Source organism: Pogonomyrmex barbatus, unplaced genomic scaffold (assembly GCF_055798465.1).
Source record: "Pogonomyrmex barbatus isolate J1 unplaced genomic scaffold, ASM5579846v1 scaffold14, whole genome shotgun sequence".
NCBI classification, from domain to species: Eukaryota; Metazoa; Arthropoda; class Insecta; order Hymenoptera; family Formicidae; genus Pogonomyrmex; species Pogonomyrmex barbatus.
The window spans coordinates 1,382,081-1,406,162 of record NW_028297110.1 but is presented as its reverse complement, the minus strand read 5'-3'; the positions used below and the strand labels follow the sequence as shown (position 1 = coordinate 1,406,162).

Genomic DNA, 24,082 nt, shown 5'->3' with positions numbered 1-24,082 from the left:
CTGACGAAACTGTCGCGCTACGCCGCGCCGTGCCGCGTTGCGTTGGATTGCGTTGTGTTGCGCCGCTCTTCGCCCGTCTCGCTCAGAGCGGAGCGGAGCGGAGCGGCGGCCACCTTGCCTGTCGGCTCGCTCGCTCGCTCGTGAACTCGAGACCGAGCTCGCACATTCAGCGCATCCGTGTGTTCTGACGGTGTCACGGACGGGGGTCTGTCAGTCCATTCGTCCGTCCGTTCGTCCGTCCATCTATTCGCCGCATCACCGAGCCTTCTCGAGGGTTTTCCTCGCGGGGAGAGTAGGAGAGGCACGAGCCGCGCGAGAGGGGATAAGCGAAAGCGGAAAGAGCGGGAGAGTGTCGCTTACCCGATACACAGAGAGGGATTTTATTGGCTCCCGCCGAGGCCAATGTCCCGCGAGGTCTTCCTCGCGGTCGCGAGGCGCGCGACAGGCGACGAGAGAGCGCGCGATAATCTCGAATGGTCGGCGAAGAAAATCGGAAAACGGGCGGCCTCGACGATCTCGGGGATGGCTTTTGGAGGACGATGCGATTTTCTCGCGGAGCATCGACGTCTCCGACGTCACCGACGGCACGAGCGATTTGCCCATTTCTATATCTGGTTACGCGGTACGAGCAACGTGAGTGATCAGTGGGATCATCGGAGAAGTCGAGGACTCTCGTGGCGAGACAAAGAGCTGCCGAGCGATTCGAATTCCTGAACTATTCAAGCGAGATTTGTTCCATTGGCTAAGTGCGGAGAATCGCGTCATGACGTAAAATGTATTTATCTCTTGAATGAGAGACAGCGAAGCTGCTGCATCTAAGAACGCCGGAAGTCTCACGAGCGTATTTTCGTCGGGGCAATTAATAGTTTCGCGCCAAGAGACGAAGAGTCACGTCTTCGCGTGTTTCGGGACGACTCAATTCGATTATCTCGACGTGGGCACGGCGATACGTAGCATGAGGTTGAAACAGAAACAGAGAGAGAGAGAGAGAGAGAGAGAGAGAGAGAGAGAGAGAGAGGGAGGGAGAGAGGGATAGGAAGATCTATCTTCCATTCCATATCCGGACGAAAGACGAGGTCGAGGAGTACATCTCGTGCGGAAAAACCGAACGACGGGGTCAGACAGCCGGCGAGTTCAGTGACACGGAAGAGAATTTACTTTTCCGCGGACTCTTGGAGGAAAGAAAGAGGGAGAGAAAGAGAAGGGGAGAAATAGACAGAGGGAGAGAGATGGTGATCGTATTCGCGCAACGAATTCCACGCGAAGGAGAGCCCAAGAGAGAACGCATTCGGAGTAGTTTCGCGCACATGGCCCCTGCCTTCTGCCCCTCGATTCCCCCCTCCACCCCTCCTGACCCTCTTTCCCCCCTGATCCCATGGCTTTCGCTCTTCCTTCGACCCTACCTCTCCGTAGCCCTTTTTCGACGGTGCGAAATTCAGTGCCAGTGGCGCAGGGAGCGAGGGACCGCGGCGACGGGGCACCGAACGGAACGGAGAGGAGATGGTTCCCCACTCTGTGCACCGCGCGGTGCACCTTCCCCGTTTATCCCTCCTACGATCGAACGGCCAGCGTTGCCATTTGCCAATGGCGTTGCCAGCTCGTTGCAACGAGTGGGAGAGGAGGAGAGCCCGTTATCCCGCCTAAGGTCGCCTTCGAAAATCGGCCGGCGTTACGCGGTGAAAATCCCGTCGTCGTAACTTTCCGGAAGGCGAGAACGTCGGGTTTTCGCGCCAACCTCGTCGGCGTGCGACCTCCGAGTCTTATCACCCCGTTCCTCCCCCCCCCCTTCCCCGCGTCGTCGCGCGGATTTCTCGATCGTACGCGTGGGAGAGCGGCCGGCCTGATCGTTATCGTTGATCGTGGCATTATCGCGCGTTTAACGCGTAATCACGCGGATCCGATTAGCTCCCTATTCTTGGCCACCGAGATCCCACCGGGTCTCCCCCTGCGGCTGCACGCGGACGTGTTTTATACGCGACGAAGGTCGCGTTTCGCGCGAACAGCCGGCGAAACGGAAACGGAGTCTCGCGCGAAAGCTGCATCTCGTCGTGGCTCTCTCATTCCCGCGACGTCACCGCACAACGGGAGCGTTGCTTAACGATTTTATTTTCCCTCGCGTGCAGAACGGACGGACCACGATCTCGTCTCCCCCTCTTTCTCTCTCTTTCTCTCATTCTTTCTTTCGTCCGCATCTCTCTTTGATTCCCACTTCGTTCTTTCCTCTTCCTATGCGCTCACACGCGAGCTTGAAAAGTGCAACGGACGATATCTCATGGTGGCGTGGTGCATACAGGCGGTGGCATTGACGGGAGGAAGAGAGACGAAGAGAGGGGATAGGGAAGGAAGGAGGAGAGAGAGAGAGAGAGAGAGAGAGAGAGAGAGAGAGAGAGAGGGGGAGGAAGAGAGACAAGAGTCGACATGGCGGCTGGTTTTCTGGAACGTGCATCGGCAACCTCCCTTCCCCATCGGTTTTCTCTTCTCCTCTGCGTGTGTCTTCCTCGCGCACTTTATTTCCTCTTTCTCCCTCATCCGTCTCTGATTCCACGGTCTTGGAAAAAAAAAGAGAAACGTTCGAGGTCGCACGTAAGACTGGTGAGTCAATCATCACTACCCCAAAATTACAATTTTAATGTTAAATTTAATTACATGATTTTAATCCTTATCATCCCTTTCCTTCCTTTCCTAGTGATTAAATATTATAGTCGCAGCGATGATGTCTCGATATTATGATGTTTCTTAATGACTAGAATATTACAATCGCGATGATTTTGGTCTGAAATCTATAAATTGATCCTTCTTTATAAAATATTAGGAATTTTATATTGACGTAAAAAAAAAAAGAAAGTTACACGGCGAACGAATGAAAGAGATACAAATTTCGTATTCGTGCAGGGAAATAAATTATCGCATTTCGTATCATTTTTAATTGCGCTCGTGTCGATATCAGATTAATGGCGCGATTCCGATAGAAATAATCAACCTGTAAATATTTGACACGATATCGCGCTTCGGTTTGGCGTTGCACTTGTTCGCGAAGGGGAGATAGCATGCATCATCGTTTGATTTCTTTGGCGAATTCTTGTAAGCAAATAACGCACCCGCTGAAGCGCGTCACGCGAGGGTGGAGATGGATGCTAACTTCGCAGTGATAGAACTCGCAAGTTGCATCTTCCTTTTCTTTATGTGCAGCGTAATATTAAGAAAGAACGAAACGAGATTTGTCGCGACGCGCGACCTCTTCGTGCTTTTACTATGACAAATGAAATTCCTGGGTACGCTAAGGATTCTTACGTCGACGCTTGCTGAAGAATTCGAAAGCCGAGAACCGGAGAGCCGAGGTGTCCCTGTCTCTTCTATTCCTGAACGAGCGTCGGAGCGTTAAGGCGATAAATTGTTACGTTCGCCGTATCGATCGCGCGGATCGAGAGAGAAAAGTGGTGCGATCATTAATACCGTTTAGACGATCCTTGACAGATTATGCATTCATTCTTCTCCCCGCACTTTACAGAGATTCACTCTCCCTCCCGGCTTTCATTGTCACGGATAATCGAGAGAGAACGAAACGAGAGGGGAGGGGAGGGGAGGGGGGAGATGCAGTTTCTCGCGCGTTGCGATCTCGCATGCATTGCACTCCGCGCGAAAAAAGCATCGGCGGGAAGGAGCGAGCGGCCGCTCCGAGAAGGAAGGAGGAAGAGGAGAAAGAGGAAGAGGAGGAGGAGGAGGAGGAGGAGGACGAGGAGGTGGTGGAGGAGAAATGAGGATGAGGAGGAGGTGGTGGGTCTTCGTGCATCTCCGGCTCGCGTCGGGGCTTATATCGATCACGAGAGAGTGCACGATATTCGAGAATACATTATATACACGGACTCTAGCCTCTAGCCGGACCACCTATAGTTACGCGGAATATAGACGGCCAGGCCGCTGCACTCGCTCCCCCTCTCCTCCCTCTATCACCCCCCTTCGCTCGCGCGCACTCCCTCTCTCGCTCTCTCCCTCCTTCGTTTTCTCAAAGTCCCTTTCTCGCTCGGGCGCAGGCCGCTTCCTCTCCGCAACCGGTGCCATCCCCGCCGTACGCCATCCGCACGTCGCGGGATGCTGCGGCCGCATCCGCTATTCTTCTTCTCGTCTTCTCGGGTATTTATCGCGGCACGCAAAAGTGCAGTCGATTTGCCGGAACATAGTGAGGGAAAGGGACGCACGCACCCGAAATGCATCTCTACATTATCGTGAAGCAACCGAAAAGGGAAGCCCCCTATATTCCTGGTCCGAGAACATCCTCCGGAGAACGGCTCGTCGACGATCGCGCGAGAGGCTCCCCCTCGTAATCGGGATCTTAAATCGCGAGTCTCGTCGCGTTCGTAAGAAAGCCGTCTGTCTGGTTTCGCTGTCGCCAGGAGTAAATCTCCGCCGTGATAAATGGCGGCGACGACGACGACGACAACGACGACGACGACGACGACGACAAGCACACAACCACAGTCGCTCGTCACGCGATGCTCTCTGGAGACCCGCGGGATCTTTTCCGCCCGATCGGAACTCTCTCTCTCTCTCTCTCTCTCTCTCTCTCTCTCTCTCTCTCTTTCTCACGAGATACGGGACATTAATCCAGAAGCTTCCTCGGGGTAACATCTCCCGGAATCATTCCTACTCGTGAAGCTTTCGTCGCTTTCTTCATCATTTCCGTCGTCCTCATCGACGTCGTCGTTGTCGGGGCGCCGAATGCGACCGAAGGGAGCTACTCGCCGCAGCAACGGAAGGCTGAAAGACTGGGAGACTGCGAGACTGGAAGGCTGAGAACAGAGCAGGGAGGGGCCCCCCCTTGAGTACGCACGGTAGGGGCAAGAGAGGACCTTGGCCTTTTCGCGGGGCAAAAATAAAACCTGTTGACACCGAAGCCCCGCGGACGAAAGGGACTCTCTTTCTCTCGTTCTCTCTTACCCTTTCTCCCTTTCTTCCTCTTATTCTCTTTCTCGGTTTCTCGCGGGCACGCATATATTCGCAAAAGCGCGTATTCGTATGCGCGCGCAAATTGATGACAGAGAAGAAAGAAAGGGAGAGAAAGAGAGGCGCACGAGCGTTTGAATTTTTGCGAAATTTTTCATCAGGACTCACGGAGACGAGCTCTTCGTTGTAAGATCCTGAATCTGCCTATAATTAGCAGCTGGCTGGATTCGGTAAACCAAACACGCGGTCGCGATCGATGACGATCGCTTCGCATCTGTGGCGTTCCGCAGTGCGGGGTGCAAGGCGAGAGACGAGAGAGATACGCGTAGACGAGGCGCAGACAATAAGAAGCAACCTCTGGCGATCTTACTCCGGCGATTGCACGCGTGCGCGCGCATCCCAGCACGCACCCGCTCGCGCGCGCACACGCATGCACGCACGCATGCACGCATGCAGGCACGCAGGGATGCACGTACACACGCGCGCACCCTTTCTGCGATCAAGCGGAGCATCCGCGCGCGTCACTCCCACGCGTTACACGATAATCGCCTTCTCGCTTGTTTATTAAGATCCTCCTCTTGGCGAGCCAAGGATACGCATAAGTCATCCCCGCAATTATTCCAGCTCCGATTTGAAATACGTCGTCATTAGCGGCGGAAGGGCGCGCGCACGTGTGCGTGCGCGTGCGTGTATGAGGCGCTGATAAATCGTGCGGATGTTGTACGATGCCGCGTGAGCGCACGAAGGAGTGCAATGTTCCACGAATTTTCCAAGAGGAGAAGAGAGAAGCGAAGGAGAAAGCGTGCGCGCGTTACGCGTTGCATATCGAGGACACATGGGGTCTTTCAAATGTCCAGTAATCGCGAATAGACGACTCCTTAGAAAGTTTCGTCTGATTCGATAATTATACGCAATTCGGCGAGGTACGTAAAGGTGCATGTGACGAAATCGTCGACATGTGAAACGCGTCTAAAGCCGGTCTCGTTCCGCGGAGGCACGCGCTTTAAGCACGGAAGACGGACGGATGGACGGACGGACGGACGGATGGTTTGTATGCAACGTGCGTACGGGTAGAAGAATCGCGCATACCTGCACAAGCCATCGGCCCATCGTCACACGCACACCTACAGATCCGCAGATCCGCACGCACATCTACTCGCGCGCGCGCACGTGCGTGCGCGCGCGTACACGCAACGCTCATGCGGAGGATCGCATCGCGGCACGCGGGGACAGGGTACCAGCGTCCCTGTCTGTCTCGTGTCCTCGGCTAGACAGCCCATAGACGGAGAATGGCTTTCGTGTCGGCTTTCACGCCTTGGATTCCGACCGCACCGCGCCGGTGAGGTGAGGTGAGGTGAGGTGAGACGAGGTGAGGTAATGAGGGACGTCATTCTCGATATGAAAAGATTGTAATCGATCGCTCGAGCGTGCGGTACACACGGGGCTCGCGTAAAGAACACGTTGATGAAGTGGCGAGAGTCGTCACTCTCTCTTCGGGCGACCCGAAGGGATCGTAATTCATCATCTGGAGCATGTAATGTTATTGGGACTAGTTGGGACCATGAGAGTTCGGGAATCGTTCGAGAGGCAAATCGCTCGCTTTGAAAAATGAGACAGTTTTCGAGTTACGAGCGCAAGAAGAGCTAAGAAGAGCTAAGAAGCAAACTAAACATCTAGAGCCAGATCTCTAGAATATTTGTTCAGCTGATTTTAGATGGAGATTTTACTTTGACATCATTTTAATTTAAAGTTTATATATGACGTTAAAAATTCCGAAAAAAATATGACGACAACATTTCTTCTCTCGATAAAAAATAAGTACTAGCCAAAATCTATTGTTAAAAGAACATCGAATTTTTATGGTTACTTGGTTAAATATTATATGCATTCTTACTGCAAAAACTGGTTCTATTTCTCACTAATTTTTAAAGCATCGATAAAAATCTTTAATCTTTAAAATATGTCTAAAATTTTCCATTTAGTTTAACATACAATTGTTATTTTACAATTATTTACATCTTTTCATAAATTATTTATATTTTTAAGCGTTTTACACTTTTATAAATATTTATATAAATAGTTCTAAGTATATATTTTTGTATAGTTAATAAAAATACAAATAAAAATACAAATACAAAATACATATAAGTGGGCTCTGTTAGTCAAGCGCGAAAAAAAGATATGTATCTGTGTATATATGTGTATCTACACGTATTAAAATAAAACAAATCCAATTAAATAAACATGTACGATATTAAATGTAATTGTGTATACTTTCTAATTTTAAATAAAAATAAGTTTTGTGTATTCTACCTCTCCAAATAAGTAAATTAATTTTATGCGCATACACACGCGCAAAAGTTACTTGCCATTTTCTTTCGGGGGCACAGCTGTAACTCGGGTGGTTATCGCGCGTGGCGGGAAGGGTGGGAAAGAAAGGACGGTGAACCGAGGGGGTTCAAACGAAAATGTTTGTCGCATCGCGTTCGGCGACGTTGGTGCATCGGTGCCGCCATTTGGAAAGGAAACCGCTCAGAGGGGGCAGGGCCAAACGGCCACGTCGGAAAAATTCTCATTTGGGTCCCGACCAATGGTCGTGCCCGGTGCGTGTGTACCCGGCAATGAAAAACCTATCGGAGGGAAAGGACCGGCGTACCACTGGGGTTCCAGATATGTCTGCGCTCTTTCTTACTGATCATCCGCGACCGCACTACGATACGGGGGCATGAGTTGAACGAGGGTGAGAGAAACCGAGTTGGCGACCGGACGGGGGGGTTGCGTTCGGTGCCCCACGCATCGGCGGCTTCGACTTGTGAAGGGGAGCTCCTTTTGCCGTTAAAAGTTTCCGGAAAAGTTTCCTGCGACCGCGTTCGCAGGCTCCGCCCAAATGACGAGCTGGGAAACGCGATGGCACTCGAAAGAGGCCAGGCGGTGATTTGACGACTCGGCGACGATAATAAAGAAGAGAGATTCAATGAGGGATGCATTAGCGGTTAAATAAAATTGAAACGTCGCATGCTAAACCCCGTTAAAATTTTGCAGGGAATATTATTTGTTAATACATCGTGATTAGTGCGATGGTGGGGTATCCATATAAACCTGTGCGCGGGTTGTTTACCATGGAAACTGGAGAACGGAGTGACCAATATTTCCCTCCCGACGTGACATTCGAGCCTGCTCATACATTCGTGGAATGCAAAACTACGGCGGAACGCGGATTAGATTAATTCAGGAACTAATAATTAAACGTTGACGATTGCGAGTTGCTGTTAGTCGTTTGTCACCATTCTAACTAGCTGCGCTTCAGAGCTAAAGTGAAATTGCAACAAGCAGATGTGCGGATAACATCACAATCGTTTATGATCCGGTTAGTCTTTTTTTGGCAAAATGCAAAACCTTGCCTTCCTTCAATTTTTTTGAACCTCAGATAAAACCCGGACGACAAATTCTATGATACTATTTAATTACAAATCATAGTTGAGTCATTAATTGTCACCAATATTCTTGTCTTATCTTCAGAATTACGAATCGCGCTCATAATCAAAAATACTCACATGGAAAAAAATTAGTCCTAAATCGAGATAAATATTTTCATATATAAGTAAAAATATTACAATCTTAAAAATTTTAATTTTGATTTGATTTGTATTGATTAAGTATATTATTTTTGTTCAACTCAAGATTAAAAAACTTTTATATGAAGATTATAATATTCTTGCTTGTATCTATAAAAATATCTATATATACAATACAAATTCAATCAGATCAAGATTTTTAAGATTATAACATTTTCGCTTATATATGAAAATATCTATCTTGATTTAAGACTAGTACTAGGAATTGATTTAAGACTAGTACTAGGAATTTTTTTGCTCGCTTTCCTGTTTCGCAGATCGCACTTTGCATGTTTCGACTGACGAAATCAGCAACTTAACGTACGGACACGACGAGATCTCTAGGCAAAATCGAAATACGGCTCATCTACAATTTCGGTTGCTTGATAATTTTACAAACCTCCACTCTTTCGAGCGGTCGGCTAGGTTTCGCAGATTGCATTTTCCTTTACCTCGCTCGCGTCCATGATCCTTGGAGAGTCCGTCTCGACGATGAGGACAAGTTGCTTTAATCCGCAGGGCAAATCCGGTGGCAGTTGCAAGGGCCAAGGGAAGAGAGTAATGTCTCTCTCTCTCTCTTTTTCTCTTGATACGATGATATATTCCATATATATATATATATATATATGCACGTACGTACGTACATACATATATATATTCTATCGGGCACCGTCGGTTCCGCTCGTATCGTCGCCAGGTCGCCGCTCTCCGAGAGAGATCACTGCCCTCACGCACACCCGACGAGGCTTTCTCTCGCTCCTCCGTGCCAGACCGCCGGGGGCCAGTAACGTATCGCGAAACGACCGAACCATTAACCGATTCGCACGCTTGACGACGACGACGACGACGACGACGACGACGACGACGGCGACGACGATGACGAAGAGACAACACACGCGTAATCAGTCCGCCGGCCAAAGATGACAGGCCGTGTGGCTGTCCGCGCGATTTCCGGTCTATCGCGAGTCTCGCGCTCGGCAACAGAGAGAAAGGAGGAGGGAGCAAAGGACAGAGAGAGAAACGGTGAGACTTCGGTGCAATGGACGAGATCGCGGAACGGGTTAAACGAAGACGTCGGACAGAGAATGAGGGAGAATGACGACACGAAGGAGGAGGAGGAGGAGGAGGAGGAGGAGGAGGAGGAGGAGGAGGAGGAGGAGGAGGAGGAGAGGAAGAGACGGAGGAAGAGAGCAACGCGCGCGATGCAGCGTCCGGGAAAAGTAGTCGCGCACACGGCGACGGCGGCCTCTTCCCGTCCTCGTCCGGCGGACCTTTTCGCGAAACCGGCGTTCCGCGTGTCACTCGGCGACTCCCGGCGGTGAGCAGCGCGCGAGTCGCGCGAAAGCCGCACGCACGTTCGACGCGCAACGACGTTTCTTTCGCGGGTGGTCGCCCCTCTGGTGGCGGCCGGCGAGACGACCTCGCGAGGAGACGCACGACGCGAATATCGCGGCTCGAGATGCGAAACGAGACACACGACGACGGCGACGACGACGGCGACGACGACGGCAGCGGTGGTGGCAGCGGCGGCGGCGGCGGCGGCGGCGGCGGCGGCGGCGGCGGTGGTGGTGGTGGCGGCGGCACGTCGACTCCGGCCGACTTCGGCCGACTCGGCTTCGCCGGTCGTCCGCTCCACTCCGCTCCCATTCCTCCGTTCGCCGATGCTCGACACGTGTGTATGCGTATGCACATCGAACATGCGCGCGCGCGCGCATCGCGAATTCGTCGGTAGACCGCTACTCCACTCCGCTCCCGGTTTCTCGATTGGAGAGAGAAAGAGAGATACTACGAACGAACAAGAAACGGAAGTTGTATCGGAACTCGATGTCCTTCTGTGTGTATATGTGTGCATGTACGTATCTATGTGGATACGCATGCATGACATAGAACTTGATTCGCGCGCATAAATTCGCAAGGGTGAGCACTACGAGCAGTCGAGTCACTGTCAAACGAACCAGCTGTCGCCATCTGTGCGACAGCGTCGGAATCCGGTTTTGCGATCGATCGAATCGGCTCGATCGGCATGCGCGGTATAGCAAACAGGGCGGTTTTTTTTCATGAAGTAAAATACAAAATGTTTTTCTTTTATCGTAATATCTATACAATATTTTGTCTATCATCGTTTGATTTCTTTGTAATTTTTATTAGCGCGTTGTATATGTATATGTATATAATATATATATCATAGCTGCATATATCAATATCGAATATATTATTTTATTTTTCTCTTTCCATAAATTATAATAAATAACTCTTGACTGTGTGGTTATATATAATAAACAAAATATTTTACAAAAGTAAATAGCTGTATGTCGCCACGTGTTCAATGAAGAGTGAGAAAAAAAGACAGAGATGTGTTACTACTCGTCTATTCAAAAGTAACTAGACATCTGAAGCATTGCGTGTGTGATCATTGGCGACCTTGTCATCGTACCTCTGTATTTTCTTCTAGATAGAAAGAATATCGCTGTGATTCCCATGCAGTTAAAACAACAAATATATTATCTATTATCTCAAACACGATTGCAAACGTATAAATTATGTCTTGCAAAATATTACATAAAAAAATAAATAATTTCAGACCGACCAAACATTAAACATGGAAATAATTTTCCACGTCAAAAGCACGTATAGATCGTCAATTACATTATCAATTATATTGATTTAGGTATGCGTAATCTCTTTGTGAAGAAGGGATGTTATACATATGACGACGCTATGTCGAGAAATGTATTATAGGAAGAGACACGATTATCGCCAATAAGGTCACGTTGGACTTGTTCGGGTAGGATCACGAATGATTTCCCCGTTTCTTTCAGTGTTTAGTCGCTTTTCAATACGTCAGAAGACAGAGTTTTACTAGGCTGAGTTGAGATATCGAGAGAGGCAAGATGGTTGTTTACTCTCTAGGTATGGCGTAAGGTTACAAGTGAGAACTGTGAGGCTGTTGTTCGTAAAAGAGTACGTAGGCTTCACTGGAAACGACTGATCGTGCTGACACGACGGACACTCGGCTGTCGTTATACTCATGCCATTCTCCCGAATACGGGTGCTTGCAATATGCGGTGTAGTGACCGGAGTATGTGGTACCCGAGTGATTCGCGACCCCATACAAATTGTACGTGCAGCCCGGAACTCTCGGGGCGGCAAAGGCACTGAGATCCAAACCCGTCAATGGAAAGTCCACCATCACGTTCAACTTGCCGCGAAAACGCTCCATCGGAGAGAAACGTTTCAAATCTGATGGATGGCAGTTAAGAAAAAAAAATCTTTTCCTATAATTCGAACTATCTATATGCATTAATATTATATCAAGCTATATTAATAATTAATTGGAACAAATATTAATTAATTGGAATAATTACATTATGTAACTTTAATTTGACTAATTGTACGTACACGGATGCTCGAATTAAATCGATCAAGAAAAGGATACGAATAACCAAAATTTTCGGGAATTTCTGTATGCTGAAACTCTTGGTGCACTTTCTTCTCATCTGACATTTAGAACATGTTGGTTTCTCGTCGCCGTCCAATACTTCTTCTCGGGTGAAATGTTCCAAGCATTGGCTCAGCTTTACCGTGCCACTCCTGGCCGGTATCGGTAAGCTCAAGTCCCAAAACGGATCGAGCGTCACCGATACGTGATCGCAGGATGTGCAGTGTAAAGATGAGCGTAACTGTCCGACGAAAACGTCGACTATCATGCTGTCTTCGCTGCGAAGATATCGTTTCCAACTCTCCACCGCTTTTTGCATATCCCTGTAGAAATAATATCACACATGTAGATACACGTTGCAAACTAAACATGGGGGAATAAATAGTTTCCTTACGTGTAGCTGTCAGGTATGTCTCCGTGTATGGGTGGTAGCTTTGTGGTAACTCTGTTGACGTCTTCATGCAGACCCTCCAACAAATATCTAAGAAACTCCTGAGCATCCTGTTGACTGTAACCCATGAAACGTGGCGCGAATCTCTGTATCTGAGACTTGAGCGCGGTCGTGTTTACTACGTGATCACCGCCCACCTCCCACAATTCGTGGATCACTTGGCTGAACGCTTTGATCAATGCGCCTTTCATGCTGGACGTCGTGGTATTTATGTCGGCCAGGTATTGTTCGTTCAGCAGATACTCTAACAGAGGTCTCGTGTTGCTCAGGCATTGGATCACGCTGTTCATGAAACACTAGAACGATCGCGTGCACGTTAATGTAATGTAGAGCAGTGGAAATTTTACGAGAACAACGACGATATTAAAGATATACTCACTGTATTTCCAATATTCCGTAAGCCGTTTAGTCCACATCGTTCGTCGCGAAAGGCTTGCAGACGACTACGTGCCGGTCTGTTGGTCGGGCTCCCTTCCTGAAAGCCATCGGACAAATTAGATTTTCTCTGAATGTATCACCATATAGATGTTTAAAATTAAACGATGTTGCCTACAGTCCATCGTTACGAATACTGTCGTCTTGAATCGTCTAAAAGTGTCCAGAGTATTTATTCATTCTGAACGACGAAAATATCACAAGTCGCACCGATAAGTGGAGGCTTAAGCGTTTCGCAGGATAGCAAACAAATTTGCGTCACGCAAATCACAAACTGATAACGCGTTAGATTTAGTAACATCTTGTTATATATCCCCCCCCCCCCCACACACACACATACACACATACGTGGATATAGAAATGCGTCTCTGTATTTATTCAGATACACAATGTTAAAATGGGACGGACAAACAGTAGTAGCGTTTGACGATCGATGATGAAATCGATCGTGATCGCGAATCAGCGATCTGCAAGGAAACGTACTTGGCGCAATCGAGCGGATACTCACCTGTAAACGCGCAAACGAGTATCGGACGGTACGTGAAACAGCGGGTGAAATTTTCGCCGAATTACCGATGCGTACCGAATTGATCTTCGAGTACGAGGTACGTTTGGGAGATATCAACAGTGTCGCGATGCCGAGGAAGAAAGCGTAAATGAGCACGAGAGCTGTCACCGTCCATAGACACCACAAAATCCATCCTATCACTTGAACGTGAGCCAGTTTACTCTTGATGACTGTTATCTCGAGGAAATATGCGAGCGATCGAATTAAAGCTTTTCATGTGTTGTGTCATAATCCATCTGCGTCGCGCAAGTCCAAGTAAAAAAAGCTGCGTCACTTATTTACGTCACGTCTGTCAACGTGTTAATTATAAGCTTTGATTTAACGATCGCGTTGTATCGAAGTATCATTTTACATCCGAAGACGTGCTCTTTGTCGTTAAGACGCGAGAACTTGGAATCATAATTCTTTCCTCCAAAGTACAGAGATGATCTCGACTTGCCCACTCCATCCTGGCAGGGATTAATCAGCGCTTAGTTTATATCGCGGGGGGGGGGGGGGGGATGCGATTATTCGTTCGAATACATACATTCCCAACGACATCGCGGAATTTCCGCACGAAGAAACATGCGAAATTCGACTACCGCAAATTATCACAGTACACTGTGATATGGATTTACCTAACAACGTGCCTCTATCTCCCGGAGAGTTTGAGAAAGAGCTCTGGGCTATTAATAAAATGCTAGCGACTGACTCCGAAGAGTCTCTAGTTGGAGACGGCGAGAGGGCAATGAGATTTCGTAACGAGACCGTGTGGGAAGTGTACGAATCGCGTGGCTACGATATAGTTCTTTTCTTATGACATATATCGAAGCACAAATTTGTATATTTGTATATTGATTACAAATGTACGACAAATAATCTCTTCTTTTATAGAAGATTGTTTTCTTTTCATCAAAAGCACTCCATCCATCATGCGAGCGTACGTTATACTCACGTTTTTTGATATTACCGTCATAAGGTTTGTGGTTGTCGATTGAAAAAGAAAATTATAGGTCACGGCGCAGCATTAACTGACTGGTTAATTACAAAAAAAAAAAAAAAAAAAAAAAAAAAGAAAGGTCACGATAAACAAAGAGATTATGGGAACGTTTATTAACAGAATTGATTAACAAATACCATTAATTAAAATATAGTCTATGCTGCACCGCACCAGAGCGTGTTATTTTTTTTACAAGCGCACTCACGTATTGCTCGCTGACCCCGCGATAGATACTCTGATGAGCTGTGGATGGATTCGTCGGTGATGATGTCAAATTGCTGCTCCCGGAGAAGAGATTGGCTTGATCCGTTCTCCTCGATGTCGAAGGGATGGACGGATCATCACCATGCGTGGCGGACGGTCTACCGGCTATGTTGTCGATCGTTCCGCCAAAGTCGCTCTCGTTTGCACTATTGGACACGTTGCTCTCTTCCTCGTCATCTTCGGGAATATCTCGCTCGCTGATGTGATCGCGTTGTAGGAACGTGATGATCGACGTGACATTGTCGGTGCCGCGTGTTACCTCGTCGTTTGTCGCAATTTTGGTGTTCTCCTCCTTCTCCTCCTCTTCCTTCTCTCTTCTTGTCACCTTGTCCTGAGCGTTGTTATTGATCAGCAGCTCGGTGTTACGAGGATTAGTTGCGAGGTTAGTTAACAGGTCAAGGCTATTAACACCGATCAAACCACCACCACCACCAGCGACGGCGGGTGAGAGAACGTTATGCTTAGCAGATGAGACCTGGTCTGGTCGATGGCGACGCTGTTGGTGGAAGCGGTGTTGGCGATTGTTGAAATTATCGTCGTCGTTTGCGTCGCCGCCGTTCTCGTCCTCGTCCTGGTCGTCGTCGTCGTCGTCGTCGTTGGTATCGTCGTCGTCGTCCCCGTCGTTGTCGTTGTCGCGCTCGTCGTCGTTGTTATTAACGCCGTATCCGCACGCGATATCCTCGCCGTTACCGTCGCGTCCCGTGTTGCCGACGTTGCCGTTGTTGTTATGCTGATCGTCGTCGCCGTTAATGTCCTTGGTATGGTCTTTTTCGTCGTCGTCGTTCGGTTTACGGGTAACGTGATCGTCGACGGTAGTCGTTACCTCGGCGAGAGACACGGCGCTGTCCGCGCGTGCATGCCCGATGGTGGTGAGCACCGTGTTGTTCGTAGGCGGTCTCCTCTTGTTCGATTTGGACCATAGGCTACCAGCCGCTACGGATGAGGAGGACGATGACGAGGAGAGCGAGGGTTCCAAACGGAGATCCCTGCGCTCGATCTCGCGCTCGTCACCTCCGAACAATTCGTTCAGGGACGACGACGTCGAACGATGCCTCCAGTGATGCACGCTGCTACCGCTCGCTTGTTGTTGACGTTGAATACTGGGCACGTAGCCGGCTGGCGAGTACCTGCTGATGATATCGGCGGCCGTGGCGGACGCGTCGACGCTGCTACGTTCTCTCGAGGACGTGGACGAGCTAACCGAGGCGCTCGTGGACGAGACGTATCTGCTGCCACCGCCGCCGCTGCTGCCGCTGCTGCTGCTGCTGCTGGTGCCGTTAACGATCGTTGCCGCTAACGCGGCGCCGCCACTGCCGCCCGTTTCGCCGTACGACGATGACGAGACTGACCTGCAAAATTCGCCCGACGTGAGAATATTGCGGTCATCGCGTTTCGCTGCGATCGGGCCCGTGGCCAAAGTTCTCTGCTCCCCTACCGCGATCGCATTTATGCAACACGCGCGATTATAGACGCCATTCCTCGATATCTCGGTGGAGAGACTCGCTCGCGTGCAGGCTGCTGAGATACGAGCATTTCCGTCGCCAGTAGCCAGCGACGAAGTCGCTTCTCCTTCGAGGTTTGGAGGTCATTGAATCAGATTCGTGACACCGTTCGCGAAGGCGCGACAGCCTCGGTGCGACGCCGACGCGCTCGTACCAGATATTTAAATATATTCTCGCGAGAAATAACGCGGCGGCCGCGGGGCCGCGAGACCGAATCCAGGATGGAGTGCGGTTCGCCGGAATCTGAAGAGAGAGGGAGAAAAAACTAGTGCTGCAGAAGTAATCCTCCCGATGCGCGAACGCATGCATACACAGGCTGGTATAATCTCGCGAGGTCAAGGTCCACGACTACATTCCGTAGCGCGAGCGTGCTTATTTAAAATCGATAAATGCGGCTACGTGCTCCCTCGACGGGCATAACACAGCTCCGAGAATTTCAATGATCCGCCTCGCCGGCGGATATATCCCGTATCGCAGTTTGCGACGATCCGACGAGAGAAATCAAAACGCGCGGAACAACGGTAGAACGATGCTTTGATTAACAACATCGAGATAGGGAATGAAGCTTGCTGATCCGGAATAACAGGTAACAGACCTAGCACGACCAGTCCACGGTTGACCTCAACCTTTAATGTCGGACTAATGCCCAGTTACCCAGGTCACATACAAATGTGAACGTGTATATATATATATATATATATATAGATCACGTCTGCCTTCGTAATTGAATTATAGTGACGCGAATACAAAGGTAAGTGACGTCTCGTGTGCGAGACTTCCAGACGTCGACATTTACAGGGACAAACAGGTGCAACGTCATTAGGCAAGCACATTATCATTGTCTATTATTAGAGAACTAAAAATGAAATATTTTATATAGATCGTTTGCAAAAAATTCTCTCATATAACAAGGGTAAGAGTGGTTTAACATGTTGTAGTGTCGTACGCTGCCGTAGACATTTCAATTTCATCTCGAGTCCGTCGTGGAACGATTGTTTCGTAATCTCCCTAAGGTTTTATCCTATTTAAATCCTATTTCGAGAATCGCTCACTGGGTGAGCACTTCTTGGATTGACTGTACTTCGACGAAGTTGCAGAATCAAGCTGTACGGCAAATTCTAATTCAATATTTTGAAATTGTAATTCCGTACATTTATTTTCCAACGGTAACGTTTTCCTCGAAAATCTATAACGTTACATCCTCCTGCATTTTTTTTCGACCGCAATGTCCAACCACAAGTTCCGTCGGCTGAGGAAAAGAACAGCACAAAACGTTACTGTCTCTTGTGTATTTAGTCAAAGACTTTAATCACCAGATTTCATGTAGATCGAGGATAGGAAGGAAAAGAGCATTGTTTAGCATGATTGCCGAGTATGTTCCTTGACTCGGCGGAACTTGTTGTTCAATCGTGTCCACTTTCTTCGTTGTTAATACACGCAATAAATATTACACGTTTGTCCGACTAAAAACAAAAACGTTTTTTTCCCCGATTCGACATGAAGAACGACAGAGTCCACCCGCATGATGAAACGAGAATTAGATGCGTATAGCCACAAATTACTGCGGGTTACAATATGAACGTACAACTTTATGACATTCCACATAAAAGTTACATGTCGCTATGTAAAGATAGGAAACCAATAACGTGGTTAATGCGATATATTCTCGAGAGTCTATCGACGATACTCCAAACTGTCGCCTCCTTTGAAATATCCATGCGGACGTCGGATCTAACGGGATACTAACCTTCCTGGCGCGCAATAGGGCCGTCTATACTCCGAGGAGATGTAGTTGGAGCGTAAACCCGAGCTCGAGGACGACGTGTAGAAACTGGTGGGCCGGTCCAGGAGCGAGGACGAGCCGGTGGAGCGGTAGCTACTGAATTTGGACGTCGAGCTACCGATCGCGGAGGTGGTGGTGCTACCGCTGCTGGTGCCGCTCGAATATCTTCGGCTGGGTGAATGTGGTGCCATTGGACTGGTGCTGTACGAAACCGCTACAGCGCCCGCCTGCCCACCGCGATGATACGACATTGTGTGCTGCGGGTCGCCGATCTCCCCGAGCTTCTTCGTCGAGTACCTGAAATTCATTTTACTCCATTATTTTCACCCTAAAAAATTATTCAAAAAGAATTAAATAAAAATGGAAATAGATATACGAAAGAAAAAAAGGCGAGTATCTTTTATTAGTAGTATTAGTTTTTTGCGATTTTGAAACGGAGAATCCTTCGCGGGAACCTTGAAATTCCTGGCTTCTCAGGATTCCTAGAGAAGAATTAGGAATGCCGATTTGAAATTTTATTCGCTTTCACCACAGATTTCTAAATGATAATTAAATGTTCGCATTCAAAGAATCAATATTCGCAAGATCAACCTCGAAAAGTCAGATTTACGATTTTTTCGACAGGTCAAGAACACCGACGTCTTGCGAGAGTGCGTTAATCTTTTAGAATCTTTTCATCTGCTCTAGTCTGTAGGCCTGTATTACGAGTTAGAAGACTCATTATCAATCAGTACACATGTAATATATGCGGTAACGTGACATTTCAATTCCAACGAGCGGCATTATCGATAATTGCCCCGCGCGATGATATAACGTCGACCTTCGTGATGCGATTGAGAATCCGTACGAATCCGTGAAATCGTAAAACGAATAAAACGAATATCGCTTTCGGTGATGGATTTAATTCGGGTTTAGCTTCGAACCTTCGTTTCACCTTGCTCTCCTTTCTCGTGAGTCTTTTGCGAGGATTACTATATACAACAGAGAGATCGGTTGAGCGCTAATCACATTTGTCTGGTATCAACTCGAGGGCAAATTTTCGTAAAAGAATATTTACGGAAAGAACAGTTTTGCTAAAATATCTAAAAATTTGGCCAGATACAGGTCTGAAAATAATTTAGTTAAACGTTCAAATTAGTCGCTCGAATATAAAAAATTTTGCAACATTAAACATAATTTTGATGGCCTAACAAAATTATTTCCAGATTTGTATAAATTTTTAGATATTTCAGCAAAACTGTTTTTTTTTTTTTCATATATATTTCATTGTTGTGCTCTTTTTCTTCTTTAGATTTAATGGTACCTATTCGTAATCTGGCCAATTTTTAATCAATAAATTCTTCGAACAATTCAATATTATTTGATATCAAGATGGTATTAGGGAACAAAATAGAAAAACAAAGGGATAATCGCCAATTCTATAAATCACGCAAGACGGAGAAAACACGTCCATCCCACCTAAAGATTTCTACCAGACTCGAGGTTGCTGCGCTCGATACCGATGTTATATATGGTCCCCGTGAGTAATCGTCATGACGAAGAGGACGAAGAAACGTCGGTGACGAACGGGAGAGAACGCATAATCCTGCCAAACAACGGCGTCGATAGTACGCGGATTTGACGCCCGACGAACGATTTTTCTTTTCGCGATTTGGCAGCCGTCCCGCTTTTCTGCGGGAGTCACCCGACGCGTAGTTTAGAACGCCGGAATTTCTCCAATATAAACCGCGTTTCGCATTTCGTATTATTATTACGAAGCGCCGAAGAGCGCGCGTGCATCCGCTTCGCGACTGAGTAACGAATTGCGCCACGTGCGTGTGCGCGCGCGCACGCATACACACACATACATACACGCAAGGACGAGGGTAATTTCCGATATGCGACCAAGGGATGAATCGAGAAAACGAAAGAAAATGTACGACTAAGCGTGAAGAGATCGTATTTCCATCTGTCCATCCGCGTTACCTCGACATCAGTTAGTGATGAACGCTCGAGCGTAAGAAGATTAATGTCCTTTAGGCGATTTACAACAATTATGGGAGTCGCGATTAACAACAATTACGAGGATCGCCTGACAACGATATCCGCGGGTCGTTACTGTCGCGCGAACAGAAGACACGTCGCGCTCCGTTTCCCGGTGTAAATTATATCCGCGTCATTCGAGGGTAAAGGGGATATTAATTAGATGCGAGGGAGGATGGAGGGGGACGGGAAACAACGACAGCGGATTTCGTGACTCGGATGGATTACGATTCAATTAACTTACGTAAGACGCGACACACGACGCGTGACATAACTCGGATGCGGCGCGCGTCAGCGCGTTATTAATTAATGCGACGGTAATTTATCGTCGCGTAAAGAGTCGACCGCATCCATTTACCGGCGTTTAGCCGCGAGAGAACTGGCAAGCAGGAAAAGCGACCCCGCGTCCCCCGTCGAGTGTCTACATATTTATACACGTTTTCGGTCAAGGATTTTTAGCTTAGATTCGTGCAGGTGTCGGGAAAACACGGGATTATCGGAGACCTTGTGACATGCACACCCCACGTGAAGCTCGTTCAAGGTTCAACGTTCTGTAAAAAAGAAGAAAATGATAGACGCACTTGCGAGAATGCGCAAGGAAAAAAATTACTTTTAAATCAAGACAAATATTCTCATATATTAGCAAAAATATTTACGATCTGAAATATTTTAGTCTTGATTTGATTAAATTTATGCATTGATGTATGTTATTTTTGCACAATTCAAGACTAAAACTTTTTTAAGATTATAATATTATATATGAATTTATATATGAGAATATATAGTCTTGACTTGATTGAATTTGTTAGTTTTGCTCAACTCAACTCAAAAGTATGAAGATATATAAAGACTATAATGTGTTTCTAGTTAATTTAACCTAAATGAGAATATCTATACTTGCTTTAATACAAATTCAATCAAATCCAGACTAAAATATTTAAGATTATAATATTCTCGCTTATATATGTCTTGATTTAAGATAATACCTGTCTTGATTTAAGATTAATTTTTTTTCTGTGATGATAATGCTAAAATACGCATTATTGAATAACATATAAAAAGAACAATTTTGGAGCTACAAATTTGGTCAGATATACAAATCTGAAAATAATTTTATTGGAAAATAATTATTATAGCTTAATAAAGACAGTGCAAAAATCGTTCATATTTTAAATCCATATCCTACATTTTGATGATCCGACAAAGCTATTTCAAGATTTGTGTATCTGGTGTGTATCTCAAATTTTTAGATGTTTCAGCAAAACTATTCTTTCCGTATAGAGCCGCATTAATATGTGTATCGATGACCTTAAGGTTTCATCGAGAGTATGCTATGTAGAAGCCAATCGATATCCCATCCATATCGAGGGCATAAATGAAACGGGAAAATATTCGCTCGCGTGTTCATCCCCCGTGACGGATCCCGCCGCAAACTCGGAAGCGCTCTTTCTCTCTCGTCTGCTCTTTTCAGCTTTTCTTTTTCGCGACGTACAGACAGACAGTAGTAGAGGCAGAGAGAGGCACGCGTGCGGTGCAGATCAATGCCGTTTCGAAAGCCGTCAACGAAGTCATCCCCCGGAGAAACAAACGCAGTACAATGCGTTAAAATTTAAGTACGCGATCCAGCGCGCTGGCACGCGATACGTAAATAACTTTACGGCAACGCGGGTTCCCGTACACCTCCTCTCCGCTTTCTTTTTATATCTTTTCCCGCGATCTCCGGAAGGGGATGTATTAATAGTGCGCAGAAACTATGAAAATTTTCGGCGATCATCGTCATCGTCGTCGTCGTCGTCGTCGTCGTCATTGTCTCGAAGTCGAGTCCTCGTGTACGATCCTGCAACATCCACAATTGCGGTCACAAAATTCGCCGTGCAATTCTAACGTTTGTTTTTAACAGTGTAGATTAACTTTAATCTCTTTAACTTATTTTTCTGGTCTTTTCTAAGGATTAAAAAGAAATAGAATAAATTAAATCTAAATTAATGTTAATCTACTAAAGTCCAATGGACACTGATTTTCGCGATTTAACTTGCTTTTTACCTTTTTTTAAAAAAAAGTTAAAAAAAGAGTAAATTAAACATGGAATTAATTTACATTGGCATAACCGGAGGTAAGTCCATGTTACTTGATATTATTTTCCGCACATTGACGTGGGCCGAAAGTTCTCGCAAATTCCTCATTATGCGTCGAGTGACGTATCGTATTTACGTGACGCGATAATTAATCTCGTGAAACTTAATCGCCTCTGTTTCTTCTTCTTTTCCGAGAAATCAACGGATGAGACCACATCGGTTTCACATCGGTCGAGAGCGCGGCGCATTCACGTTCTCTCTCTCTCTCTCTCTCTTTTCCTCGTTTTTCCTTTTTATAAATAATTCGTCTCGCCGGAAGAAGCGGAAAGGCGGGGGTGGCGTTCGCGCGACCGTGTATCAATATCCACGAATATTTTTATCGAACGGACGCGTCGACGACCGGGTAACCTAACCCTCTTTAGGGCCGGAGCTGCGTCCTCCTCCGACACAAGAAAAGAGAAAACATGAAAATCACACAGATTATATATTCGCATGTAACACGTGAATTTTCGCCACAGACTTTTCTTCCGTGCGAGCATCTAAGTCAATGATGCGTCAATTGTCAGAAGAAAATAAACAGGAGGGTTTAATGAGAAAGAAATACTCACGACGAAGCCGACGGGGCCTCAACGGGGAACAGCGAGTTCTCACAATCCAGGAATAACAGACGGAAGATTCGCGAGGGATCGGTTATCGTGACTCACCAGCCGTGACCGTGACACCTAACCGCTCGCGTTACCGCGACTTCATGCCTCCCGGACGCGCGCGATTTCCACGGGGGGAGGGAGGAAAGGAAAGCGAAATAACGAAAAGAAAGAAATGACCGCGGCGGTGGTCGCGAATGACTCGAGATCGCGGATCGGAGCGCCGAGAGAATTCTGGCTCTCGGTCTCGAGGGGGGAGACCCCAGCGCGCGCGCGCGCGCGCGGATCATCCCGACGGTGGTGCCGACGCGGTGACGTCACCCCCGGGAACGACGTACGCGCTATGCTCCGAATTCCAACGAGTCGGTAAGATGGGTCGGGCGTCGCGGGAGATGATGAGTCGCGCGATCGATTTTCCACCTTTGCGGTACGCGCGCACCTTCCGTCTCTTTCCCCTCCCTCTCTCTTTCTCTCTCTCTCTCTCTTGTCGCTTCATCTCGCGTGTCCTCGCGACACACGCGCATCCTCGTCGCGTGTTCGCACGCACGGTTCTTCGGTTCATGCGTGGACGTCCGTCGTACGAGGGACCGCGATGTCGCCGCGAATCGTCGGCGCGATCCTCGCGACAAGCCGGGTTTATCCAGTGTTATTTACCTTTCGTCGACGCCTCCTGGCGCGATCCAATCTCCGACACTCGTTGCACCGCGAGATTATCGGCACTGATACGCCAACGATGCGCACGCGGACAAAATGGCGATACGTGCTTGCCGATTTCCGCGTTGACAGTCATCGGCATCCTTCGCGCGTGCGACGGCGGCGGCGACGACGATGATGATGACGACGACTGTGGCGGCGGCAGCGGTAATCGCGTTTTGCGCTAGCGCAGAAGAAAATGCGCCGGACGCGTATTCGCCGTCGCCGCGCCGGAACTCGCGGCGCGCCAATCGCGACAGGCCGGAAATGACGCGTCGCCGTGACCGGCGCCGAGGATCGTCCGCGAAATTCTCCCTTGTTCAAAGTATTCGACAAAAAATGTTTCATATAAGAACATAAAATGTATAATTATGTATAAACAACAATGAGATATTATTAAAGATCCATAATCTCTGCATGACTACGCATGACAATAAAACTAATGAATATATGTTAAATGTCATATATATATGAAATGTCTAAAAGAAACCCTTTTAAAATATCTAAAATTGAAACGTCAGTGTCGATCCACAATAGGTGATTTAAGCTTTAAGAAGTAAGAAATTGATCAATTATAATCGAATATGAAAAAAATACTCGACTATGTTTGGTTAATTTCTTACGGCTTAAAGATTAAATATTTATTGTGGACCGACACTCAGACCACTTAAA

The 24,082-nt window shown here is 47.4% G+C and overlaps 2 protein-coding genes across 4 annotated transcripts in view; both read right to left on the bottom strand.

Annotated features, from left to right (window-relative positions):
• LOC148937365 (uncharacterized) overlaps nt 1-10,610 on the bottom strand; it is a 21,033-nt gene extending 10,423 nt beyond the window's left edge. Inside the window, exon 1 of the mRNA XM_089072666.1 lies at nt 9,008-10,610. Within this exon, the coding sequence (XP_088928792.1) occupies nt 9,008-10,247 (1,240 nt within the window). The 5' untranslated portion in view covers nt 10,248-10,610. The remainder of the gene's footprint in view (nt 1-9,007) is intronic.
• Nucleotides 10,611-10,752: 142 nt separating this feature from the next.
• On the bottom strand, nt 10,753-23,511 carry LOC105424905 (uncharacterized). Of its 3 annotated transcripts, none has more exons than XM_011635410.3 (7): nt 23,372-23,511; nt 17,941-18,273; nt 14,633-16,040; nt 12,825-12,920; nt 12,389-12,741; nt 11,992-12,317; nt 10,753-11,795 (listed from the first exon to the last, which is right to left on the bottom strand). In XM_011635410.3, exons 2-7 carry the CDS (start codon nt 18,225-18,227, stop codon nt 11,479-11,481), a joined length of 2,787 nt encoding a protein of 928 aa, XP_011633712.2. In that variant the 5' UTR covers nt 18,228-18,273; nt 23,372-23,511; the 3' UTR covers nt 10,753-11,478. The 3 variants fall into 3 exon arrangements, with proteins under 3 accessions (XP_011633712.2, XP_011633713.2, XP_025073513.2); XM_011635411.3 differs by lacking the exon at nt 23,372-23,511 and adding an exon at nt 22,682-22,952; XM_025217728.2 differs by lacking the exon at nt 23,372-23,511 and having other exon boundaries at nt 17,941-18,284.
• Between the last annotated feature and the right edge of the window lie 571 nt (nt 23,512-24,082).

What these genes read in the sequence shown, in the direction of transcription:
- LOC105424905 (XM_025217728.2), bottom strand. Translation starts at nt 18,284, where the DNA reads ATGAATTTCAGGTACTCGACGAAGAAGCTCGGGGAGATCGGCGACCCG. An exon ending in TACGGAATATTGGAAATACA is followed by an intron (nt 12,742 to 12,824) that starts GTGAGTATATCT and finishes CGATCGTTCTAG; the next exon opens with TGTTTCATGAACAGCGTGAT. An exon ending in CCCGAAAATTTTGGTTATTC is followed by an intron (nt 11,796 to 11,991) that starts GTATCCTTTTCT and finishes GCCATCCATCAG; the next exon opens with ATTTGAAACGTTTCTCTCCG.